The sequence below is a fragment of the Bos indicus genome, chromosome 12 (assembly GCF_029378745.1).
Source record: "Bos indicus isolate NIAB-ARS_2022 breed Sahiwal x Tharparkar chromosome 12, NIAB-ARS_B.indTharparkar_mat_pri_1.0, whole genome shotgun sequence".
Classification (NCBI taxonomy): Eukaryota; Metazoa; Chordata; class Mammalia; order Artiodactyla; family Bovidae; genus Bos; species Bos indicus.
This window is the reverse complement of record NC_091771.1, coordinates 76107168-76134015: the sequence shown is the minus strand read 5'-3', so window position 1 is coordinate 76134015 and position 26848 is coordinate 76107168. Positions and strand designations below refer to the sequence as shown.

The following is a 26848-nucleotide window of genomic DNA, read 5'->3' as shown; positions in this document are numbered from 1 at the left end:
ACAGATGGAGGTAGGTCTTTGGACTGTCAGTGCCAGTTCTGCACACGACTTTGTGAGGCGCCCTTCTAGTTCCTGTTGCTGCTTCTGTGTGTATGCTCACCTGAGACTAGAGGCAGGGCAGTCAGTGTCTGGGGACCTAGTCAACGTGATTTCCCGTGTTGTCTCCATAGTTCTCCAAAACTGATCCGGATATCACCTCAACTGCTTCACCCAGCACTCATGGCCATAAATTGTGTCATTTCTATAGTTTTCTAACTTTAGTATTTGTGATAAGAATCACGTAGGGCACTTGTTTTGAGTGGGAATTATTTAGTAGGTCTGAAGTGGTGCCAAGGAATCTGCATTTTAAATAAACCCATTCAGCTGTTTTGATCCACATCAAAAGCTACTCAACCTCCAGTCGTGAATTCAAGTTCAGTGGGACTGATGCATAAAGCATAATGCTGGTTTCTCACTTGAAATAAAAAAAATATAATTCACCACCAAGGGGATAAAATACTCACATCATATATCTTTTCCATATTGGAGAGCCAGAGTGTCATTTGCTGTTTGAATTATCTTCCTTCAGACTGCAGTTGTGAAAATGCCCCCAGGAACAAAATTGAGGCGAATGTGGTGCTTGCCTCATGTTCCTCCTGCTTTCAAGGGTTGTAGCTCCTTAGTTCTTGATTGTTGATTGACCCATACCTCCAAGCCTCTAAACAATGGTTTTGTCTTCCTGTTGTCATTGTTTCAGGAGAGAGAGCCAGTTAAATATAAGCTATTCCACCTTGATTAGAACTGGATGTCCTAAGTGTCGGTTTTAAAAATTTAATTTTTCTAAGTCATTTTATTTTCCTTATGTCCAAGCTTTTAAATTTTAGAGAGGTGAATGACCTCATTGCCTCCTATACCTTAAATGGTTTATGAAGACTATTTAATATAGTTTAATTTTTTAATATGAAAAGCAAACAAGTAAATAGTCAATTGTTTCAAAGGAAATGTGATGTAAAGGCTATGGGAATGTAAAATTGTTGCACATAATGTTTGTTCCTTATAGAATATTCATCTAGCTTCTTATACTTAATCAGAAATGTAGAAAATCTTAGGTATATTTCACTTGCTATTTGATAAAGTCAGATTTGGCTTTGAAAATGATTTAAGTATTAATATAGCTTTCACAGCTTTCTGGATTCTTTTCTAGTGGGTTAATAACTTAGAAACTGATGAGATGTATTTAACATGGCCTTCAAGTTACCAGGAACTTTTGAAACCAGTATTCCCTGGAAGTATACCTTTCATAAGGCGTAATTTTCATAATTTGGTGAGTTTTATATTTTGAAATTTTGTGTGCATCTTTTATAAAGATATCACTGGTTTTTTTGGTACTACCTTGCTGTTGGTAATTAGGCATCTGAGTAATAAGGAAGTATTTGCCTAATGTAATAAGCTTGAGGTGGCATGGCTGACTAGGTTTCACAAGCTAGCAGGCCTTTTATTGTTTTATACCTGTTTATTGTTTTATTGTTTATACCTGCCTTTTATTGTTTTATCCCCATGTACCTTTATAATACCAATATTAAGTTGATGGGTTACTATTAAATTTTCTAAAAGGAATTTATGATCAAACTTTGCTTCTATAAGAATTAATAAATTTCAGTACATTTAAGGGAAAAATAAATACTACTTTGTAATCTGTGCATATAAATGTTCATTATTACAGTGTTAGGTAACCTTACAGAAATTTAAACTGTGGAGAAAACATCTAGGGCTTTTACAGTTTTTCACATAGTAAGTGAATATCTTAGTTCCTACAGCAGATGTTAAGCCATTATTTTTTTGGTCAAAATTCAATTTGTTTCTTTTTTTAAAAATTTATCACAGAAAATCCAGTGAAAACTTAGAATAAGGTATTTCACTTCCAATAAAAAAAAACGAAAACATTTACTTTGAGCTGTGCTTCAAAAAGAAGATGAGTAATCTGATTAAATTTCATGTATTATTATATTTGAGTGGATAGCTTTTAGAAATTCATCATAAACTATGAAACTCCTATATACATTCCTCAAAATTCTTTACTAGAAAGTTTTAAGAAATTGTACCTTGAATTTCATACTTTTAGTTACAGAAATTATATTAAATTTCAACTTCATAAAAATTGTAAAGTGTTAAAATGGTGATTATAGACTGTCTACTTTTTTTTAGGTTCTGTTTATTGATCCTGCTCAAGAATATACCATGGATTTTATAAAAGTTGCTGAACTTTTCTATCATCATAAAATTCCTCTTAGGTAATTGTCAATTTATAACTGTCAATTGAAGGAAATCCAGTGATGTTCACGTTGTGTTACACAGGGTGTTAATGTGGAATTCAAAGTGATGTTATCTCAGTGCTGTATGTTGTGAAGAATCATAATCATACACCCTTATGATAGACTCTGTTAATCACACCTGCTTGCTAATCTTGTTTACTGTATTACCTTCCTGAGAGAATGATCTTGTCACTTTGGGTGCTTAAAGATAGATCCATTTCCTATGGTTGTGTTAAGAGTACACTTCTCGGCCCCCCGCCTTTTTTTTCTGGAAAAAAAAGTAGCCACTTGATAATGTCACTACCAGAGAGTTTTAAATTTTGGAAGACTCCTACAGAGATGAGAATTTTGGTGAATAGTCATTACAAATCAAACCTTTTCAAACAGTGATACTCTTCTTTACCCCATCTGTTAACTTATTCCCTCCATCTAGATGTTTAAGTCTAATAATGTTTAAAATAAGTGGTTTGTTATGGTTCAAGAGGGAGTTGTAACATTTCTTATTCATCTTCTTTCCTAGAATTGGTTTTGTGTTCATTGTTAATACAGATGATGAGGTTGATGGAAAAAAAGATATTGGAGTTGCCCTTTGGCGAGCTTTCAATTATATTGCAGAAGAGAATGGTGTATCACAAGCGTTTATGTTCATAGTACATGTGAGTTAATGCACTACATATAGTTTCTTCAGAATGTAGAGTGTTTTTGTGTTGTTATCATTATTACTATTTGTTTTAACAGTTTATAAAAACTGTCATGATAGATTAGTGCACAAGATGAATTTGATTCTTGCAACTCTCAGCTTAAGTACACAATATTGTCCCCACTTTATAAACAAGGCAACTGAGGCTCTGCCAAAATCTGAATTTGTTTACGTTTACCCAACTGATAAAGGAACATAAATTCTATACATAAATTTAGAGGAAGCATATTGATAGAAAATAATTAGAGAATTCTTGAACTGGGTTTTGAATAAAATCATGAATGGAGAAGATTATTTCAAATTTAAATGTTCTAAGTGGCAAAATTTATAAGACTTCGTAGAGATTTTCAAAGGAGAAAAACTTCATGGCAGCAAATTGGTATCAAAATGATAAACGATAAGATTGATACTGAATCTGACAAACTAAGAAATTGGTAAGAATCTGATTAAGGAAGTAACATGAGGTAAGAAGATTATTTTATAATGCTGGCTCTCTTATGGCTCATAATGGAAATATAAATGCATTAAAGAACTGTATTGTTGGTGTTAAGAGAGTCAGATTATAGCTTTAAAAATCTATTGATTTTTATATTTATTGTTCTATGGCTTGTCAACCATTATTATAACTTCCTATCATATTGGAATGGACTTAAACAGCTCGTAGCTGGGCAGTTAATGATAATCTGGTACAAACAGATAGGATCTCACACCTTATGTAAAAAATAATGTCAGGTAGTTTAAAAACTTAGTGTGAAAAACAAAGCATTAAGATGTTAGAAAGAAATTAGGACCCCAAAGGAGTTAAGGTTCCTCAATAATATTTTAAAAATTATGAGTCTGAGCAGAATATTGATAGATTTAGCTACTTACAAATGAAAACCAGTGCATTGTTCATCAGATATCATAAAACAGATATCACAAAGTAGTGAAGGAAAAAGTTCCAAGGAAGAGAAATATTTGCAGTACATGATATGTATTAGACTTCCTGCAAATTGAAAAACCCAATGAAAAAAATACATAGATTTTTCAAAATATTAGAGGATACATTAATGTGAAGCCAAAATGTATTGAAATTATTAAAGTAAGTAAATGTTTATTACAATTAATGGTAACTGAGTATCTCGGAAATCATAAAAATGCAAATAAAGCTTACCCTGAGATATATCTTATCTCCGATAATCTGGCAGTAATTAAGAAAGCTGACAGTATCATACATTAATGAGAATGGATAACAATGGAAATTCCTTTACACTGTTACACTGCCTATAAGAATATGAATTGGTATAACCACTTTGAGAAACAATTGTAGTTCTTCAAAATTTGAGGTTAAATTTGCATATTCCCTACACACATGCACACACACATACTTTGAGACAAATCGTTGCTGTAGGAGACTATTAGCAGAATCATGCACAATAGCAACAAACTGGAAACTACATATATATGGTATATTGGTATACTATATATATATATATAATCCATATTAATCAGTAAAATTTAATCATTTCACATGATGGATCATGATATGCTAAAATTATGGATGTATTAGAGGCATAATGAAAGTATAGAAGGCCGACATATTACCATGTACTATTTAAAGCTCAAAAAGCAAACAAAACTAAATATCATAGTGCCTGGAAATACATTCAGATAAAACTCTAGAACTTAAAAGGTAAGGAAATGGTAAATATAAACAAGATGATGCTTGCTTCTGAGGGAATAGAGGGAGATGACATTGGGAGGAAAATTGTGCTTCACCAATAGATTGCCAGGAGAAGTATCAATAACCTCACATATGCGGTTGACACCACCCTTATGGCAGAAAGTGAAGAAGAACTAAAAAGCCTCTTGATGAAAGTGAAAGAGGAGAGTGAAAAAGTTGGCTTAAAGCTCAACATTCAGAAAACGAAGATCATGGCATCTGGTCCCATCACTTCATGGGAAATAGATGGAGAAACAGTAGAAACAGTGGCTGACTTTATTTTGGGGGGCTCCAAAATCACTGCAGATGGTGATTGCAGCCATGAAATTAAAAGATGCTTACTCCCTGGAAGAAAAGTTATGGCCAACCTAAACAACATATTAAAAAGCAGAGACATTCCTTTGCCAACAAAGGTCCGTTTAGTCAAGGCTATGGTTTTTCTAGTAGTCATGTATGGATGTGAGAGTTGGACTGTGAAGAAAGCTGAGTGCGGAAGAATTGATGCTTTTGAACTGTGGTGTTGGAGAAGACTCTTGAGAGTCCCTTGGACTGCAAGGAGATCCAACCAGTCCATTCTAAAGGAGATCAGTCCTGGGTGTTCTTTGGAAGGAATGATGCTAAAGCTGAAACTCCAGTACTCTGGCCACCTCATGTGAAGAATTGACTCGTTGGAAAAGACTCTGATGCTGGGGGGGATTGGGGGCAGGAGGAGAAGGGGACGACAGAGGATGAGATGGCTGGATGGCATCACCAACTCGATGGACGTGAGTTTGAGTGAACTCAGGGAGTTGGTGATGAACAGGGAGGCCTTGCGTGCTGCAATTCATGGGGTCGCAAAGACTCAGACACGACTGAGCGACTGAACTGAACTGATATTATAATCCACAGTGATGTTCATTTTCAGTGTTACCTGGTTTGTTCGTGGAGATGGTTCGTTTTGTTATACTTCATAATGTCCCATACTTTTTTTGCTTACCAAGTTACATAACATTTCTTAAAATTATATATGGCTGAGTCCCTTTGCTATTCACCTGAAGCTACCACAACATTGTTAATAGACTATGCATGCGTGCTAAGTCACTTCTGTCATGTCCAACTCTTTGCAACCCTATGAACCATAGCTTCCCAGGCTTCTCCGTCCTTGGGATTTTCAAAGCAAGAATACTGGACTGGGTTGCCATGTCTTTCTCCAGGGCATCCTCCCAACCCTGGGATTAAACCTGGGTCTCCTGCATTGCAGGCAGATTCTTTATCATCTGAGCCACCAGGGAAGCCCATAGCCCAATACAAAATAGAAGGTTTAAAGTTTGAGGAAAAAATTTAGACATTCTGAAGCCAAGCAATTGGAGATTGAATCACAAAAATTTGAAATTATGTATGATGTTCAAAGGTGTAAGTCTGTAATATTTGGGTTAAAGTACTTACATATCTGCAAGTTTGCCTTCCTAACTAGATTATAAATTTCACAAGATTGAAAATCTCTCTTTTGTGCTTACAAGATGTTACATACACATGTTAATGAAAATGAAAGGATTTATATTTTTATTTCAGGTCTCAAATTCTCATAGTGTATTAATATATTTAGATTACACACAGTCTTTTGCTTTCCATAGGAACAGAGTTGGTTTAAAAAAGGATTGCATTTTTAATAAACATTTGCATATAAACTGTGTTATCTAAAATGTGAATAAATTGCATGGCATCGCAAATTCCTCAAAAAAAGTTTTTGAAATTATAAATAAGAAGATTGAATTGTTATGTATCTAAAGTAGCTTATGTAAGACATTCTAGCTAACTTAGATACCTTAGGAATACCTAATATTTTTAAAGTAACAAATTAGTAAAATGACTGACCTCAAAGACTTTTCATATATAACTTTTGCTTTATTCAGAATTTTATTTTCTAATCAGTTTATGTTTTACAGAAGGCTGTACTTTCCCCCTTTTTTTGAGTTATTAAGATCATAGTGGAAAATGTGGAAAATTCTGTGGAAAATTCTGAAAGAGATGGGAATACCAGACCACCTGATCTGCCTCTTGAGAAATTTGTATGCAGGTCAGGAAGCAACAGTTAGAACTGGACATGGAATAACAGACTGGTTCCAAATAGGAAAAGGAGTACATCAAGGCTGTATATTGTCACCCTGTTTATTTAACTTCTGTGCAGAATACATCATGAGAAACGCTGGACTGGAAGAAACACAAGCTGGAATCAAGATTGCGGGGAGAAGTTATCAGTAACCTCAGATATGCAGATGACACCACCCTTATGGCAGAAAGTGAAGAGGAACTAAAAAGCCTCTTGATGAAAGTGAAAGTGGAGAGTGAAAAAGTTGGCTTAAAGCTCAACATTCAGAAAACGAAGATCATGGCATCCGGTCCCACCACTTCATGGGAAATAGATGGAGAAACAGTGGAAACAGTGTCAGACTTTATTTTTTGGGGCTCCAAAAATCACTGCAGATGGTGATTGCAGCCATGAAATTAAAAGACGCTTACTCCTTGGTAGGAAAGTTATGACCAACCTAGATAGCATATTCAAAAGCAGAGACATTACTTTGCCAACAAAGGGCCGTCTAGTCAAGGCTATGGTTTTTCCAGTGGTCATGTATGGATGTGAGAGTTGGACTGTGAAGAAGGCTGAGTGCCGAAGAATGATGCTTTGAACTGTGGTGTTGGAGAAGACTCTTGAGAGTCCCTTGGACTGCAAGGAGATCCAACCAGTCCATTCTGAAGGAGATCAGCCCTGGGATTTCTTTGGAAGGAATGATGCTAAAGCTGAAACTCCAGTACTTTGGCCACCTCATGGGAAGAGTTGACTCATTGGAAAAGACTCTGATGCTGGGAGGGATTGGGGGCAGGAGGAGAAGGGGACGACAGAGGATGAAATGGCTGGATGGCATCACTGACTCGATGGACGTGAGTCTGGGTGAACTCCGGGAGTTGGTGATGGACAGGGAGGCCTGGCGTGCTGTGATTCATGGGGTTGCAAAGAGTCGGACACGACTGAGCGACTGAACTGAACTGAAGATCATAGTATGTTCTACTTCAATATAAGGAGAAAACTTCCTCATAAACTGAGAGACTCATAAAATCAAACTCTAAGAGCTACTTTTAGATCTGTCACCTCTTAAAGGGATAGGTTACACAGTTTATAGTGATAAAAGGAAATTGCAGAATGCTAATTCCTTACTCTGCAGAATAATATGAAGATTCTGTCAGTCATAATATGAGGATTGTCTCTGGCAATAATACTTCAAGTGAATTGGGACTAAAAATAATATTCTTATTTGATATATCAAAATACTACCTAATGATGTTTGTATTTACTAGTTTTTCCCCTGTGCTTGGTAGGCTCTTTCCCCAGAATGTCTTGGCTCAAGTTCACATTAATGTTTCAGTAAATCATCTGCTCGGAAATACCATCTTTCTTGAGGCAGAGCTGTCTGTTTTCCCCATGTGGAACAGTGCCTGGGTCATGGTAGAAGATCTATAGTGAAGGGGGAAATGGGGAAAAAAATAAAGGGGTAACAGCTTACTTTATGCCAGTATGATTAAAGTATTTTGAGACTGGAGAAAGAATGGATGTATAGAAAAAAAGCTAGTTAAGATATTTACTAAAGAACAATTGGAAATGAAAATAAGCATTTCTGAAATAAGTCATTTAAACTATTTGTGTGTGTGACCCCGTGGACTGTAGCCCATCAGGCTCCTCTGTCCAAGAATACTGGAGTGGGTTGCCATTTCCTTCTCCAGGGGATCTTCCCGACCCAGGGATTGAACCCAGGCCTCCCGCATTGCAGGCAGACACTGTAACCTCTGAGCCACCAGGGAAACCCATATATATATATTTTTTTTTTTAAATAAAGGTAACCATTGTTTTATTAAGAATTATAGGGTCTGGCTTAATCAAAATAGACTAACATAGAAACTTGATATGGTATTTTGAAAGCTATAGAATATTCACAATACCATTTTAGTTAGAAGATGATAGATTTTATTGTTAAAATAGTTTGCTTATCTCTGTATGTGGGGGTAAGTGTGTATATATAAATGAATGTATGTAATATGCTTAGAACTTAGAAAATATAAAGTAAGTTCTTTGTAAATATTCATGCTAGGGAAAAGAAACAAAACTAATTACTGTAAGATGAAAATCATAATATCTTTATTTTCACAGATGTACCAAGAAGTGGAGAATCACAAAATACTCACTGTGAACAATGTCAAGCGTGTTCTCCAAAATAAATTTCCTCATGCTAATGTTTGGGATATTTTGGGAATTGATTCTAAATATGATGGTGAAAGAAAGGTAAGTTGGAATGCAAATTTTAAAAAATATGGTGAAGAAGCTTTTATTATCTCATGAATAGATGATCTTAATATAACTAACTCTACAATCAGATTTAGATTTTAAACATTAAAAAAAGGGAAATTTATACCTTTGAATGACACGTTTTATACAGTGTTTAAGTTACCACTATTGACATCAAAAAAGTTACTTCTCAGAACTAATAGTGTAGAAAATCATTAAAACAATTAACAAAATGGCAATATGTACATACCTACCAATAATTACTTAAATGTAAATGGACTAAATGCTTCAATCAAAGGACAGTAACCAGATGGATATACAAGCAAGACTTGTGTATAAGCTGCCTCCAAGAGATTTAACTTCAGATCTGAAGATACACACAGACTGAAGTGAGGGAATTAAATAGGTATTTCATGCAATGGCAATGAGAAGAAATCCAGGGACCAGTTGGCGTCAGATGAAATAGAGTTTAAAACAAAGGCTGAAATAAGGGACAAAGGAGGATATCATATAATGATCAATGGATTAGCCCAAGAAGATATAATTGTTAATATATGTAACTCCTTCAGTTGAGTTCAGTCGCTCAGTCATGTCGGACTCTTTGTGACCCCATGAACCGCAGCACGCCATACCTCCCTGTCCATCACCAACTCCTGGAGTCAACCCACACCCATGTCCATTAAGTTGATGATGCCATCCAACCATCTCATCCTCTATTGTCCCCTTCTCCTCCTGCCCTCAATCTTTCCCAGCATCAGGGGCTTTTCCAGTGAGTCAGCTCTTCACATCAGGTGGCCAAAGTATTGGGAGTTTCAGCCTCAACATTAGTCCTTCCAATGAACACCCAGGACTGATCTCCTTTAGGATGGACTGGTTGGATCTCCTTGCAGTCCAAGGGACTCTCAAGAGTCTTCTCCAACACCACAGTTCAAAAGCATCAATTCTTCGGCACTCAGCTTTCTTTATAGTCCAACTCTCACATCCATACATGACCACTGGAAAAACCATAGCCTTGACTAGATGGACCTTTGTTGACAAAGTAATGTCTCTGCTTTTTAATATGCTGTCTTACTTGGTCATAACTTTCCTTCCAAGGAGTAAGCATCTTTTAATTTCATGGCTGCAGTCAGCATCTGCAGTGATTTTAGAGCCCAGAAAAAGAAAGTCAGCCACTGTTTTCACTGTTTCCCCATCTATCTGCCATGAAGTGATGGGATCGGATGCCATGATCTTAGTTTTCTGAATGTTGAGCTTTAAGCCAACTTTTTCACTCTCCTCTTTCACTTTCGTCAAGAGGCTCTTTATAGTTCTTCACTTTCTGCCATAAGGGTGGTGGTATCTGCATATCTGAGGTTAATGATATTTCTCTGTTGGATCTCCTTGTAGTCCAAGGGACTCTTGAGTCTTCTCCAACACCATAGTTCAAAAGCATCAATTCTTCACTGCTCAGCATTTGTCATAGTCCAGCTCTCACATACATGACTATTGGAAAAACCATAGCTTTGACTAGATGGTCCTTTGTTGGCAAAGTAATGTCTCTGCTTTTTAATATGCTGTCTGCTGCTGCTGCTGCTAAGTCGCTTCAGTTGTGTCCAACTCTGTGCGACCCCATAGACTGCAGCCCACCAGGCTCCCCCGTCCCTGGGATTCTCCAGGCAAGAAAACTGGAGTGGGTTGCCATTTCCTTCTCCAATAATATTCTGTCTAGGTTGGTCATAACTTTTCTTCCAAGGAGCAAGCATCTTTTAATTTCATGGCTGCAGTCACCATCTGCAGTGATTTTGGAGCCCAAAAAAATAAAGTCTGTCACTGTTTCCCCATCGATTTGCCGTGAAGTGATGGAACCAGATTCCATGATCTTAGTTTTCTGAATGTTCAGCTTTAAGCCAACTTTTTCACTCTCTTCTTTCACTTTCATCAAGAGGCTCTTTACTTCTTCTTTGCTTTCTGCCATAAGTGTGGTGTCATCTGCATATCTGAGGTTACTGATACTTCTCCCAGCATATATATACAGTTATATATATATGTAATATAGCTCAGAGATAATCTAGTTCAGTGGTTACAAGTTCAGACTATTTGTCACACACTTGTAAGTACAAATTCTGTTTCCAAAATGTAGTAGTTATATGACATTGGAAGTGACTCTCTGTATGTTTTATCATCTATAAAGTGAATATAATAGTACTTAGCTTCACAGAGTAATTATTAATATGTTGGCTATCATGACAATTTTATTGATACATAGTGTTGAGTAGTGAATGAATTAATTATTAGTGATACTGTATCATACAAGATAAAATCCAGATGCTGAAGACCTTCATGATCTAGCCCCTCCACCCCTCTGGCCTAATATCTTCTCCCTACATATTAATAACTCCTCCCTCTGTAAACACAGGAAACTGTTTGCCATTACCTGAATATACCATATTCTCTTTTCCCTTCTATTACTTGCAGTGCTGTCTGTTTTTGCTTGGAATGTCTTTCTCCACTTTTAAAGGACAAGCAAATTTTTACTTGTCCTTTAAGATTTTGCTGTTATTCCCTGAAGAGGGTTTCTATGATCCCTTCTCTCCACACTCAAACTTTGTCACTTCTTTTCTGGGCTCCCATAAAACCTGGTATATGGCCTCAGTTTTGCTTGTATATATGTGAGCCCCTCGAAGGCAGATATTTTAGCTTTGTACTCACAGAGTCTAGCCAAACATGAATTCAATGAATGTTTACTAAACAAATGAACATAGAGATAAATTAACCTCTTATGCAGGTAGATGTATTTTTTTAAGTAAAGTCATACCCTTTTATCAAAGGCCAGAAAACTACAGGCCCCAAGCCAAATCCAGGCTTTTCACCACCGTTTTTCCACCTGTTTTTATAAACACAGGTTGTTGGAGACAGCCAGGTTCATTCATTCATTTTGTTGTGTGTCACGGTAACACACAGCACTGTAACATTAGTTTGCACTGTAACATCACGACTGAGTAGTTGTGTCACAGACCAGATGGCTCACAAAACCTAAAATATGTGTCTGGCCCTTTTAAAAAAAGTTTTCTGACTTGTTCTCTGTAGGTAAATTACCTTCTTTTAAGTAGTGTTGCAAAGAACAGATAAAATTAGCAAAACTAACATTTTTCTATGACATACAAAAATGTTGCAGTCCCTTTATGTATTTCTTTTTCAAACAGACATATTCTGTTTAACTCTCTGATATTTTTTTAATTGAATAGGCAGGAACAAACTTTTATAAGATGACTGGCTTGGGTCCTTTGCCTCAAGCTCTTTATAATGGTGAATCCTTTGACCGTGAAGAGCTGAATTTTAAGGAACTAGAAATGGCTGTTCTTCACAGAATGATGGATACAACTGCGTATTTACAAAAGGAAGTTTTTATGGTAGGTAAGCATGTATGAGAAAATGTCTGATGAATGATATTTCTAAATTATTTCTATATTACATTAGAACTATCTTAATAGCTAAAGTCAATTGCATAAAAGTTTCCATTCTAATCATTTAGTAGTGCTTTTTAAAGTAATTAAATTTATCTGTGCATAATTACATCTAAAAATTGCTTAATTGGAAAGAAACTCCAAAGTTTTACAGGAAAATTTATTATAAGAATCTTAAATTGACTTATTTTAGATTAAGCAATCTTTAAATGTATTCTCTGCATCATATTAAAACATATGCATATAAATTGCCTATATTGCCTAAATAATATTTTGTTATTTTAGGGTGCCTTAAATGATCGAATAAATGCAGTTGACTTCCTAATGGGTAAAAATAATGTTGTGCCCCGTATAAATCCTTTGATTTTGCACAATAAATGGCAGTACCTTAATTTGATACCTACATCAGGTAAAATAATCCTTCCTTTTCTACAAATGTTTATTGAGTTGTGAATGTTTTATTAATTCATTATTTAACATTTAACATTAAAATTTTTAGTAACTGCTGATGTTGAAGATTTCTCTACTTTCTTGTTCTTGGATACACAAGATAAGAGTGCTGTAATTGCAGAGAACATGCACTATGTAACTGAAAGAGGTAATAAGCATATTTTATTTTCCTGAATTTATTCCTAAATGGTAAAAGTTAATAATTTTATTAAATGTTTGCATAACGCATTTTTGTATGTTGATATTTGATTAGAGGCCTGGTTTTCAATTTGAGAATTTGTAAATTGTTAGGATAAAAGGATTTTGCTGAGAAAAATGATGCCGCCTATCCTAGCTAATCATATATGCAGGGGTTAATCTTATTTCTTTGCCTTTTTTTTAAAGCTAGCTATTCTGTTATTCTCCTTTTTAGGAAGGTGGTAAAACACTTCCAAGATTAAGTAACCTGATAATCTTATAAGGCATGAATAAAAGTGTAATCCCCAGATGAGAGGAGACTAGTTCTGCATTCTGGTTAAACAGTGTCTGAATGTATTGCTTAGGATAGCGGTCATATCCAAAGGAAGGGGGACCAAGACAAGAACATCTTTGGAAATAACGATTTAGCCTAGATAGGAAAACTGCAGTATGACCACAGACTTGTGAGATACCATGAATTCTTCAGATAATGGAGTTTGGTTGGTTTGAGTTTCACTTTGTTTTGCTTGACCCACTTTGTTCTGGAGAGAACACAGAGAACCCATGCATGAAACATAAAAGAAAGCTAATTTTTATGTTGTTATATAAAGTGGTAACTTTCTGACAATGAGTGATCTAAAGATGAAATTACTGTGAAATAAAGGGTAATTTTTATATATGAAAGAGATTTAAGCACACAGCTAGTTTTTGAGAATGCTATGGGGTGAATCCAAATTAGGACCAGATCACCTTTGAGTTACTTTCTAACAGATCTGTGATTTTATGTTCATAAAGTGGTCTGTCTACAAGAAATTCAACAAATAATAAAATATAATTCAGTTCCATTGTATGGCAGGCTAAGGTCCTGAATGTGTCAAGTGAAGGGAAAAGTAGACAGAGAAACAGGGAATAAAAAAATAGAAGAAGGATATTTATCAGGTTCTGGATTGTATTTCAAAAATTGCTTTGGGGCATCAGAATAGAGTAAGTTAGCCTATAATTAATGCCCTTAGATTAAATCTCTTTCAATTTAAAAGAATAATTAACTGAGAAACACCTTATTTCTTTATTTTTATGGGATCAAGACCATCCCCAAGAAAAAAAAATGCAAAAAAGCAAAATGGCTGTCTGGGGAGGCCTTAAATAGCTGTGAAAAGAAGAGAAGCAAAAAGCAAAGGAGAAAAAGAAACATACAAGCATCTGAATGCAGAATTCCAAAGAATAGCAAGGAGAGATAAGAAAGCCTTCCTCAGCATGCAATGCAAAGAAATAGAGGAAACCAACAGAGTGGGAAAGACTAGAGATCTCTTCAAGAAAATTAGAGATCCCAAGGGAACATTTCATGCAAAGATGGGCTTGATAAAGGACAGAAATGGTAGGGACCTAACAGAAGCAGAAGATATTAAGAAGAGGTGGCAAGAATACACAGAAGAACTGTACAAAAAGGATCTTCATGACCCAGATAATCACAATGGTGTGATCACTGACCTAAGGCCAGACATCCTGCATTGTGAAGTCAAGTGGGCCTTAGAAAGCATCACTACGAACAAAGCTAGCGGAGGTGATGGAATCCCAGTTGAGCTATTTCAAATCCTGAAAGATGATGCTGTGAAAGTGCTGCACTCAATATGCCAGCAAATTTGGACAACTCAGCAGTGGCCACAGGACTGGAAAAGGTCAATTTTCATTCCAATCCCAAGGAAAGGCAATGCCAAAGAATGCTCAAACTACCACACAATTGCACTCATCTCACACGCTAGTAAAGTAATGCTCAATATTCTGTAAGCCAGGTTTCAGCAATACGTGAACTGTGAACTTCCTGATGTTCAAGCTGGTTTTAGAAAAGGCAGAGGAACCAGAGATCAATTTGCCAACATCCGCTAGATCATCAAAAGGGCAAGAGTGTTCCAGAAAAACATCTATTTCTGCTTTATTGACTATGCCAAAGCCTTTGACTGTGTGGATCACAATAAACTGTGGAAAATTCTGAAAGAGATGGGAATACCAGACCACCTGATCTGCCTCTTGAGAAACCTGTATGTAGGTCAGGAAGCAACAGTTAGAACTGGACATAGAACAACAGACTGGTTCCAAATAGGAAAAGAAGTACGTCAAGGCTTTTATTGTCACCCTGCTTATTTAACTTCTATGCAGAGTACATCATGAGAAACACTGGGCTGGAAGAAGCACAAGCTGGAATCAAGATTGCCGGGAGAAATATCAATAACCTCAGATATGCAGATGACACCACTCTTACAGCAGAAAGTGAAGAGGAACTAAAAAGCCTCTTGTTGAAAGTGAAAGAGGAGAGTGAAAAAGCTCAACATTCACAAAACTAAGATCATGGCATCTGGTCCCATCACTTCATGGCAAACAGATGGGGAAACAGTGGACACAGCGGCTGCCTTTATTTTTGGGGGCTCCAAAATCACTGCAGATGGTGATTGCAGCCATGAAATTAAAAGACGCTTACTCCTTGGTAGGAAAATTATGACCAACCTAGATAGCATATTCAAAAGCAGAGACGTTACTTTGCCAACAAAGGTCCATCTAGTCAAAGCTGTGGTTTTTCCAGTGGTCATGTATGGATGTGAGAGTTGGACTGTGAAGAAAGCTGAGTGCCAAAGAATTGATGCTTTTGAACTGTGGTGTTGGAGAAGACTTGAGAGTCCCTTGGACTGCAAGGAGATCCAACCAGTCCATTCTAAAGGAGATGAGTCCTGGGTGTTCATTGGAAGGACTGATGCTAAAGCTAAAACTCAATACTTTGGCCACCTCATGCAAAGAGTTGACTCTTTTGAAAAGACCCTGATGCTGGGAGGGATTAGGGGCAAGAGGAGAAGGGGACGACAGAGGATGAGATGGCTGGATGGCATCACCGACTCGATGGACATGAGTTTGTGTGGACCCGGGAGTTGGTGATGGACAGAGAGGCCCGGCTTGTTGCGATCATGGGGTCGCAAAGAGTCGGACACGACTGAGTGACTGAAATGAACTGAACTGAAACAAATATAAAATTGGGAGAAACTTGCTTAGCAGTCTTGAAGTATTTCTCAGTTTACTATTTGTAATTGTAAAAATGCTGACATTTAAGAAGGCATGAGAATTCTTTACCTTTCTTCTTTGAAAAGAATGTGCCACCACTGCGTTACTATTAAATTGCTTCTGAAGGATTTCAAGGAGAATCAGTATGTCCTTCATTTTGTTACATATTTGTTTCATTAACCAAAGCCAGCTTTTGCATAATTATATATTACTGGGTATGGAACGATAGCATCACCTACTCAGTGGATATGAGTTTGAGTAAACTGCAGGAGATGGTGCAGGACAGGGAAGCCTGGCTTGCTGCAGTCCATGGGGTTACAGAGTCGGACACGACTTAGTGATTGAACAACAGTGATAGAACTGTAACTTCACATTTATTCAGGTGTAAGTTTTTGGTGTAGCAAACTTTCTACAGTTATTTTAAGTGGGTCATATGATCTAAGGGACTAATTTTTGTATAGGTTCAATGATATCCAGACAAGTATTATTTCAGATGTTATATGCTGAGGTTGGATGAAATTAAACCAATTTAACTGTGACTGCAGAATTAAAAATTGTTTCATCTTGTGGCTTCCAGATTTTCAAATGTTTCTGGAAAAAAAATGTATTGATGTTTTTGGCATAAGATGATGTGAATTAGACTAAGTTAACAATAGCCAGAATTTTTGAAATACATGAATCATAAGCTAATAAAATATTCCTGTTTCCAGTATCTGCTAATAATTTATTGTGTGTGGTTTTACATTATGTAAGGCATAAATATCACTTTTTTTTTTTTTACATATGTAGCTGGAAGGCAATTTTGCATGCCAACAGTGGAACCTTGATAAGCATAATACAATTTTCTCTACTGGCAAAAGTATCCCATAGATGTGTTTCTTGGTGACTATTCTTTCTTTTTGGTATCTGAATTTATACAGTTTATAAATGAATTACTCAACATTTTCTATGTATTTCACTCTGTGTGTGTTTAATTTTTACCAATACTTTCTTATTTTCAAAATGATTCATTTTAAAAACTATTATTTTATGAATTTTGTTAACTGGAAATATTCCTGTCTTTGATTTTAAGAATTAGTTTATACTGTTTAAAACTTTCAGATGATGATGTAATTTCTTCAGTTACTTTCTGGATTGTTGCTGATTTTGACAAACCATCTGGGAGAAAACTGCTTTTTAATGCATTAAATCACATGGTGAGTGTTTGGACACTTTCTACAAAAATTAATGTGTTGTAATTTTGAGAAAGCAGTATGAAAAACATGCATTAAGTCTTTATTTTCCTTCATGTTAACATTTTCAGTTCCTTAACTTGATTAAAACATGGTGCTAAGGCAGGAATTCAGATTCTTTCTCCATGTACGATAGTGACCTTGCCCCAGAAAAGACAGCCCTACATGTCTTCTGTGATTCATGACTTGTATATTCTCTCCTAGTACTTGCTGTTGGACTTACATGTACATGTCTAGTAGCATGTATGTGCTGAATGTTTGTGTCCCCCCAAAAATTTATAGGGCTTCCCTGGTGGCTCAGATGGTAAAAGAATCTTCTTGCAATTCAGGAGACTCAGGTTTGATCCCTGGGTGGGGAAGATCCCCCTGGAGAAGGCAATGGCAAAGCACTCCAGCATTCTTGCCTAGAGAATTCCATGGACAAAAGAGCCTGGCAGGCTACAGTCCATGGGATCACACAGAGTCGGACACTACTGAGGGACTAACACTTTTTTCTTTTCTTTCAAAATTTTTATGTTCAAATCTAATCCTCAATATGCTGATATTTGGAGATGGGACCTTTAGGAGGTAATTAGGTCATAAGGGTGGAGTCCTCATAAATGGGATTGGTGCTCTTACAAAACGAGGTCCTAGAGCTAGCCTACTCTCTTTCTGTCATGTAAGGATCCAAGGAGAAATTAGAAAATGCAACCAGAACAGGGTCCTCACCAGCACCTGCCCATGCTGGCACACTGATCTTGGTCCACCAGCCTACATATTGTACTAGTTTTTTACATATCTGTCTCAGTAATAATTAAAACAAGTAAACAGAAAATCAATAGGGATGTACAGATGATTTGAATAATAAAATCCCCAAACTTTACCTAATGAATATTGATAGAAAAATACACATTGCATAGTATATGTTCTTACAAAGCACAAATGTAATATTTAAGAAACATTTGTAGATGCTGGGCTGTAAACCAAATCTCATAAAAACTAGACTGATGTTCTAGTTTTCTTTTGGTTATTGATTTCTAACTTAATTATACTGTAGTCAAAGAATATACTTTTGCTCTTTCAGCTGCAGGGTTTGAACAGCATGGGTCCACTTATGCACAAATTTTTTTCAGTAGTAAATACTACAGTATTATGTCATCTGTGGTTGGCTGACTCTACAGATGCGGACCTGTGAATACGGAGGACCAACTATAAGTGGATTTTCGACTGCTCAGGGGGTCAGTGTGTCCGACCCCTGCATTGTTCAAGGGTCAAGTGTACTTTGTATGATTTTAGTCTTGGAAAATTTTATGAAATTTACAAAATTCCATTGTAAAAGGATATGTAAAATACTGATCTTTATCACCTTTAAATGTGTTTTGCAGAAAACAAGTGGTCATAGTCGGTTGGGGGTTATTTATAATCCTACATCAAAAATAGATGAAGAAAACACAACTATTTCTAGAGGAATTCTGGCAGCTTTTCTTACTCTGAAAAATAGCTTTTTGAGAAACTTTCTCAGGAAACTGGCAGAAGAAAAAACTGCTGCAGCTATTTACTCTGGAAATAAAATTAAAACGTTGCTTACTGAGGTTAGTAGCTATTTGTTTGAAGTAATAGATACATATCTGTTGCATATTTCAAAAATATTTCAGTGTGCTTGGAGATATGTTGCCAAAAAATCAATAAGTATAATCAAATGGGGACCATACGCTTTACAGTGGGAAATGTCCTCATTAAATGATATGGCTTTGCATAGAAGCACTGAACATATCAAATTTCAGATATTTCAGCTACTACTCAATGATCTTAAATTTAATGGCTTTCTAGTTTGGATATGTATTTATGTGAAGAATTGGGAGTTAAAAGAATATGTGAATAATCCTCAGTTATTTCACTGAAGGGATCCAGTACAGGGAAAAATTCTAAGGTAAAAGCTGATGCTCTGGAAGAAAGACTCATTAATCCATTCCAAAAATTTATTGATTGACTCCCAGACAATGGGGATAATACTTGTGAACAAGGCAGATACAATCCCTGTTCTTATGGACTTATATTGTAATGGGAAAGAAAAGGTAAATGGTGCTAGAAAAAAAAATTATAAGAAAGTATACTGTTTGAGGGATGTTCTTTTAGCTGGAGTGGTCAAGGGAAGGCCTCTCTAAAGAGCTGTTGTTTGGGCAAAGCTCTGAATGAAATGAGAAATCAAGCTATGGAAAGTCTGTAAGAGGAATGTACCAGATTCAAGAATACAGTGAATCTGAAGAAAGTATTTACAGGAGGACATGGTCAACTATGCCAGATGTCTTGAAATTAAGCTTCATGAGGGACCATTTTATTTGTTAAGGTGGTCGTTGGTGACTGATAAGAATAGTTTCAATGAAGTAGTAGGTATAAAGGTGAACTAGAGTCAAGAGAAGGCGATGGCACCCCACTCCAGTACTCTTGCCTGGAGAATCCCATGGACGGAGGAGCTTGGTGGGCTGCAGTCCATGGGGTTGCTAAGAGTCGGAGACGACTGAGCGACTTCACTTTCACTTTTCACTTCCATGCATTGGAGAAGGAAATGGCAACCCACTCCAGTGTTCTTGCCTGGAGAATCCCAGGGACAGGGGAGCCTGGTGGGCTACCGTCTATGGGGTCGCACGGAGTCGGACACGACTGAAGCAACTTAGCAGCAGCAGCAGCAGAGTCAAGAGAGAAAGGGAAATCAGAAAAGAGAGACAGCAAGTATTCGTAGCTTTCTAAAGGAATTTTCCTATGTGGAGAACAGAGAAATATTGTGTAGCTAGAATAGGACTTAAGGTCAGGGAAGGATTTTACTTTTTTGGTATGCTAATGAAAACAGTCCATCCAAATATGAGAAAAGATGATACGGAGAGAAGGGAGCAAAGTCAGAGGATGTTTCTTGAGTAGAAAAGAGGTGCTGGGACCCAATGCACAAGTTGTAAGTATTGGTTTAAGAACAGGGTAGATTTATTTGGTGGTAGCAAGATAAGTACTTCTCTTCTGATTGATTCTGTTTTCAAAAAAAAGTCAGATCATTAGCTAAGTATTAGGATGGGAGCAGGGACTCATTGGAAAAGACCCTCATGCTGGGAGGGATTGGGGGCAGGAGGAGAAGGGGACAGCAGAGGATGAGATGGCTGGATGGCATCACTGACTCGATGGACATGAGTTTGAGTAAACTCCAGGAGTTGGTGATGGACAGGGATGCCTGGCGTGCTGCGGTTCATGGGGTCGCAAAAAGTCAGACACGACTGAGCAACTGAACTGAACTGAGGTGCTCTTAGAGGTTGGAGGGAAGAAGAGAGACTGTCAAGTATTTTCCTATTGTTCTGCGAGTGAGAAAGTGAATCAACAATGGTATAGGAAAATTTCTGAGGGCTCGAGATTAGTGACCATAACTGAAAGTGAGATCAGTATTGGCCGCATGTGTTTCTCCAGCCATCCTAACACTGTTTGGATCCTGTCACAGAGTAAACAGATTTATGTTTAACCAGAGTTGAGGTTTTGCCAGGTGATTATAACTGAGAGGAGGCATTCAAGGGAACTGAGTATGCACTGTTTTTGCTATGGTAAAGGGCTCTGAGGTAGAGCTTGGTTAGGAGGAAAATTATGATATGGAAAGCACAATAGACAATAAGTGGTTGGATCAAGGGACTGAAAGGTTGACTAATGGTTGTTCTGTTGACACTGGAGTGAATGAGCTGGAGGGTCAGCAGCTTGTGATCAGAGAGGAGTTAACTGAGAGATTCTGAAAGTGAAGTTCTAGGGCTGCACTGTCTGATACTGTAGCCACCAATTTCACATGGCTGTTTTAAATTGAAATAAAATTACAGTAAATTTCTCAGTCATACTAGCCAGATTTCTAGAGCTCAGTACCCACCTGTGGCTGTGCCTTGGGCAGGCAGGGAACCTTTTCTGATATTGTGGGTGTTCCAGGAACATGATAAAAATGCAGAAGGCAAGGCCCACCCTGGATCTACTCCAGTACAATCTATATTTTAACAAGACACCCAGGTGATTTGTATGCATATTAATGTTTGAAAGAATCCACCTGCAATGAAGGAGACCTGGGTTTGATCCCTGGGTTGGGAGGATCCCTTGGAGAAGGGAAAGGCTACCCACTTCAGCATCCTAGTCAGGAGAATTCCATGAACTGTATAGTCTGTGGGATTGCAAGAGTCGGACATGACTGAGTGACTTTCACTTAATGTTTGATACACACTGAGATGGATAATATTACTTTTGTATTTCAGAATTTAAATGCACTATTACTAAACTGGTTTTGTGGGATTGGAATGAGACCGAGTATTTTTATTCTAACCAGTATTTTTTAGTTGAGCACACCAAAATGGAAGTACTGAGTTCAGAATTTAATAAACATTGTATTTTATTTTTTAATGTTAAATTTTTTTAAATGATGTTCCCTAGCATTTTATTAATCAGTAATCCACCCCACATTCTTAACAAATGGTAGCAAGCTATCTACTTATAACAGGATTTACAAATATTGTCATTGCCTTGCCAAGAAGGATTCTATTTTTAAAATGTGATTTCAGAACAAGATGGTACTTTTAAAAATCAAAAGTTAATGTAATTTTAAGTTTTATAATGACTTATTAAAGTAAGCTATGTTAAAAAAAATTATTTTGTGTATTTACTGTTCTCTTATTGGTTTTATCATTCTTAACTTATGCCTTAGGGGATGGATAAAAATGCCTTTGAGAAAAAATATAATACCATTGGAGTGAATATTTTTCGAACTCACCACTTGTTCTGCCAAGATGTACTTAAATTGAGTCCTGGAGAAAAAGGTGTTGTCAGCAATGGGAGGGTAAGTAGAAAAAGCGATTGCTTACTTTTTTCAGTGACACTGTGATACAAAGGTCTCAAACATTTTCTATTGCAATACACCTGATGCAGTACACACAGAGGATGATGCTCACGCCAGACAGGTCTCAGCATAAATAAACTGGCCTCTGAGATAATCTAGTTCATGGACACTCCCTGTGTCTTCACCCCTATCCCCATCGGTGGTAACATTGGATGTGGCTGAGGATGTTCTTTGGGGATAGCTTTTATAAGGTAAGTATTAGAACAAGCAGTTTAGTATTATTACAACGTTGTAATTGAGAATCACTGTTGTAAATGTGTGTATAAAGTACATTTTAACATCTTTTTTCTTTTTGTAGCGTTTTTCTACAATTGATAATACCTTTGTAAGTGTTGTGGTATAAAGTTATATGTATTAATATAATTTTTAAAAACTGTGGGGAAAGTCACTCTTACTCCCACCATCCTAATAAAGATTTTTTCTTTTTTAAAAAATTTATTTATTTTTAATTGGAGGATAATTGCTTTGCAATATTGTATTAGTTTCTGCCGTACATCAACATGAATCAGCCATAGGTATACATATGTCCCCTCCCTCTTGAATCTTTCTCCTATCTCCCATACCATCCCACCCTCGAGGTTTTACCTTCAAATCCTTTGTTTCTACTCTGCATAGCCTTGTCTGTTTTTTAAATACATAATTATAATCACACTTTTTTCTCTTAATATACTAAAAATATTTTTCCAGTTGATTAGGGAGTTGTAATATATACATACAAAATTAGTGGACAATAGCTACTTATTAATATTTTTAGTATGATAGTCTAGTTTTCTTTCTAAGGTGTGATTTAAGTTTTTAAAAATTGAATCTGATGCTTAAGTATTACTAGAAATCAGCGAATGCAGTCTGTTTGACATACCTCTGCTTGAACCATCAAATTGTATATCCCTAAGTCATCATCAACGGAGAAGGCAATGGCACCCCACTCCAGTACTTTTGCCTGGAAAATCCCATGGATGGAGGAGCCTGGTAGGCTGTAGTCCATGGGGTCGCTAGAGTCGGACACGACTGAGCGAACGACTTCGCTTTCACTTTTCGCTTTCATGCATTGGAGAAGGAAATGGCAACCCACTCCAGTGTTCTTGCTTGGAGAATCCCAGGGACAGGGAAGCCTGGTGGGCTGCTGTCTATGGGGTCGCACAGAGTCGGACACCACTGATGCGACTTAGCAGCAGCAACAGCAAGTCATCATCAAAGCTCAGTTTTCTACATTTTTATGAGTTCTGTTCCTCTGTGCTCCATTCCCACATCATCATTCCCTTAAAATTATGCTTTTTTATTCTTTCTTATTTGAGTCTGTAAATAATAGAAATTGGAGAATAATGATATCATCCACAAATTAGGTATTTCTTCTTCAGTGTAACAGTTCTTGTGCTAATTGTGTCAGCTCCTAAAGGTAGTTAGACTCAGGTGCATCAGTGTACAGTGCTACTGTAAAATTGGTGACAACAGTTGGTATTTATGATTACAATACTGTAAAGTGTTAGTGAATTTTGATAGCTATTTGAAAGCCTAAAAATGGTGTTGCTTTTTTTTTCTTTAGCAATTGCTTTGGGAAGAAATAAACTTTTTAGAACAATTTTATAAAGTATAAAGCTACCTTTGACTTTGTCAGGCATTTTAAGGGATAAAAAGGAAAAAGTTACAGCCTGCTGTATCTATTAATTTGCCTTTTGGTTATACATAATGGAAAAGCTACTCTATGTTTTCTTTGTCATGGCTTAATATAATTCAGCCATGATATTATTATCAATATTAGTAATAAAATTATAGTTATGTTCGGTTTATTTCTTTTAGAACTCTTTTCTTCTCATTTTCCTTGAAATTGACAAAAGGATTTAGCTGTAATCTTTCCATGAACCAAACATTCTTCTGGAATCCAAGAGTATAGTAGTGAAAAAACATGTTTTTGTGGAGTTTACATTGTGATGCGCAGGGAACAAAAACAAATAGTGTCCTTATTTATACGGGGTTATTTGGACAGAGAACCAAAAGATGTGAGAGAGCAAACTGTTGCATATCTGGAAGAATGTTCTAGGTAGAGGAAACAGGGAGTACCAAGTCCTGAGATGAGCTTATGTCTGTGTGTTCTAAGAATAGCAGATATGAGGAGAACAGGAGAGAAGTAGCTGGGGGCCAGATCAGATGCGGTTTTACTCTGAATGAGTTGAGAAGCTCATTGTTCTGGAGAGGGGATTGACATAAATTGACTTACATTTTATTTGGATCATTAGTGGCTATTACATTGAGAATAGACTGTAGAGGTTGGGAAGCCAGTTAGGAGCTATTACAGTAGACCAAGTGAGAGCTGATGGTGGCCTGGACCAGAATGGCTCTAGTGGAAATAGAGAGAAGTAGACGTGAGATGTATTTTGAAGGAAGGGGGAACAGGAGTTGCTTACAGATTTGCTGTGGGATGTGAGAGAACTGCATGACCAGCAGAATGATGTTGCATTGTTTTAAAGTAAGGAAGACTTGCAGGAGGAGTGGGCTTGTTCAGAAGAAAAGGAAGATCAGATAGAGAATTTAGTTCTGCATATAGTAAGAGCTCAGTGTTCCGTCCTGGACCTGAGTAGACTGGTTGAGTCAGCAACTGGACATGAGTTAAGTTCGGGGAAGAGGTCAGAACTGGAGATAGTTAGGAAGTCAAATATGTTGACTTTTTATGTTGAGTAATGAAAAATTATAATTTTAATTGTATTTGTAGGATTGTGGTTTGAATAGAAAAGTGTGATATATCTGAAAATAAGTACTGTGGTTTCTGAACTATAATGTAATATTTAGCTTATCACTGTGTCTCAAGAGTAATGCTTTTATAAAACACAATAATCATAGCAGTTGTAGCAGGTAGCTATAATTCTGAACCAGATAATTTAATGTTCAAAATAATTCTGACATTTTAGAATCAGTCTTCATTTTGAACCTGTCCAAATGTACATTAAAATTGAAACATATTCAAAGTTAAAATTGTTTATAAATGATCAAAACTAGGGAGTATTGATGATCTCATACTTTCTTACTGACATGCTAAAGAATTTAAAATCTATTTTAATATTAAATAAAACCCTAAATAATACTGTTGCTGTTGGTTTGGCCAAAAAGTTTGTTTAGGTTTCTCGATAACATCTTATAGAAAAATGTGAATGAACTTTGTAGCTAACCCAATATAATTACACTTATTCTTATTACACCACATAGTAAAATAAATAAATTTGCCAACAAAGGTCCTTATAGTCAAAGCTGTGATTTTTCCAGTAGTCATGTGTGGATGTGAGAGTTGGACCATAAAGAAGGCTGAGCACTGAAGAATTGATGTTTCTGAACTGTGATGTTGGAGATTCTTGAGAGTCCTGGGACTGAAAGGAGATCAAACTAGTCAGTCCTAAAGGAAATCAGTCCTAAATATTCATTGGAAGGACTGATGTTGAAGCTCCAATACTTTGGCCACCTGATGCGAAGAACTGACGTATTAGAAAAGACCCTGATGCTGGGTAAGACTGAAGCAGGAGGATAAGGTGACAGCAGAGGATGAGATGGTTGGATGGCATCACCAACTCAGTGGACATAAGTTTAAGCAAGCTCTGGGAGATGGTGAAGGACAGGGATGCCTGGCATGCTGTAGTCCATGAGGTTGTAGAGTCAGACATGACTGAGTGACTAAACAATGGTTGTGCCACATATTTACAAATTACTGAAAGACATGGCACAGCAGAGAGTAGGGAAACAAAGCATGGCCTTTTTGTTTAGCAGGACAGTTTGGATTCAGATTCCAGTTACACCATTAATTATATGACCTTTGTCATAAAATTTGTTCATTAGGACAATAGAAAAAGTAATAGTATATTTTACAAAGTTGTCAGAGGATTAAATATGCTTTTATACCAAAAACACATAGAATGGCTGAAGGCTATCATGAGAAATAGTGGGTACTTTTACAGATTTTGGTGTCTCAGAGGGTAAAGCGTCTGCCTGCAGTGTGGGAGACCTGGTTTCCATCCTTGGGTCAGGAAGATCTCTTGGAGAAGGCAGTGGCAACCCACTCCAGTATTCTTGCCTGGAAAATCCCATGGACGGAGAAGCCTGGTAGGCTACAGTCGATGGGGTCGCAAAGAGTCAGACACAACTGAGCGACTTCACTTTCACTTTTCACAGATTTTATGTTCATTGAGAGTCAGTATAGAGTCAGGGCCAAGGGATGAAACTTCAACAAGTAGAGAGAGATTTTTATTCAGTATGTGCATGAACATTTTAATAGAGTTTTCTAAAATGTTAATGATCTGTCAAAGGAGATAGTACATTTCTGTTATAGCAGTTATTCTGTTTAACTAAAGTCACATTTCTAAAATGTTGTAAAGATTTAAGCTCCAGATAGGTTTTATTGTACTATTACATGATTTTCAAATCTAATGTTCCATTTCTCAATTTGGCCCTTATGTGATTTTACACTAACATTTTATTCCACAAACATTATATTCAACTTTAAGTAGAAGAACTAAAGCACAGAAAAAAATAGAGTTTCTGCTAGCTATTTGAACTTACATAGGTAAAATAGTGCCAATTTTCTGGTGGATTTAATCAGTACAGATTCCCAATCTTGTTAATCCCCAAGGAAAA

The 26848-nt window shown here is 36.7% G+C and overlaps 1 protein-coding gene across 4 annotated transcripts in view; it reads left to right on the top strand.

Annotated features, from left to right (window-relative positions):
• Positions 1-26848, top strand: part of UGGT2 (UDP-glucose glycoprotein glucosyltransferase 2) — a 152012-nt gene that overhangs the window by 62591 nt on the left and 62573 nt on the right. For all 4 annotated transcript variants that reach the window (XM_070799909.1, XM_070799907.1, XM_070799908.1 and 1 more), the window contains exons 13-22: positions 1184-1303; positions 2185-2270; positions 2812-2947; positions 8874-9005; positions 12233-12397; positions 12737-12860; positions 12951-13049; positions 17225-17319; positions 18720-18926; positions 22043-22174. In XM_070799909.1, the coding sequence (XP_070656010.1) occupies positions 1184-1303; positions 2185-2270; positions 2812-2947; positions 8874-9005; positions 12233-12397; positions 12737-12860; positions 12951-13049; positions 17225-17319; positions 18720-18926; positions 22043-22174 (1296 nt within the window). The remainder of the gene's footprint in view (positions 1-1183; positions 1304-2184; positions 2271-2811; positions 2948-8873; positions 9006-12232; positions 12398-12736; positions 12861-12950; positions 13050-17224; positions 17320-18719; positions 18927-22042; positions 22175-26848) is intronic.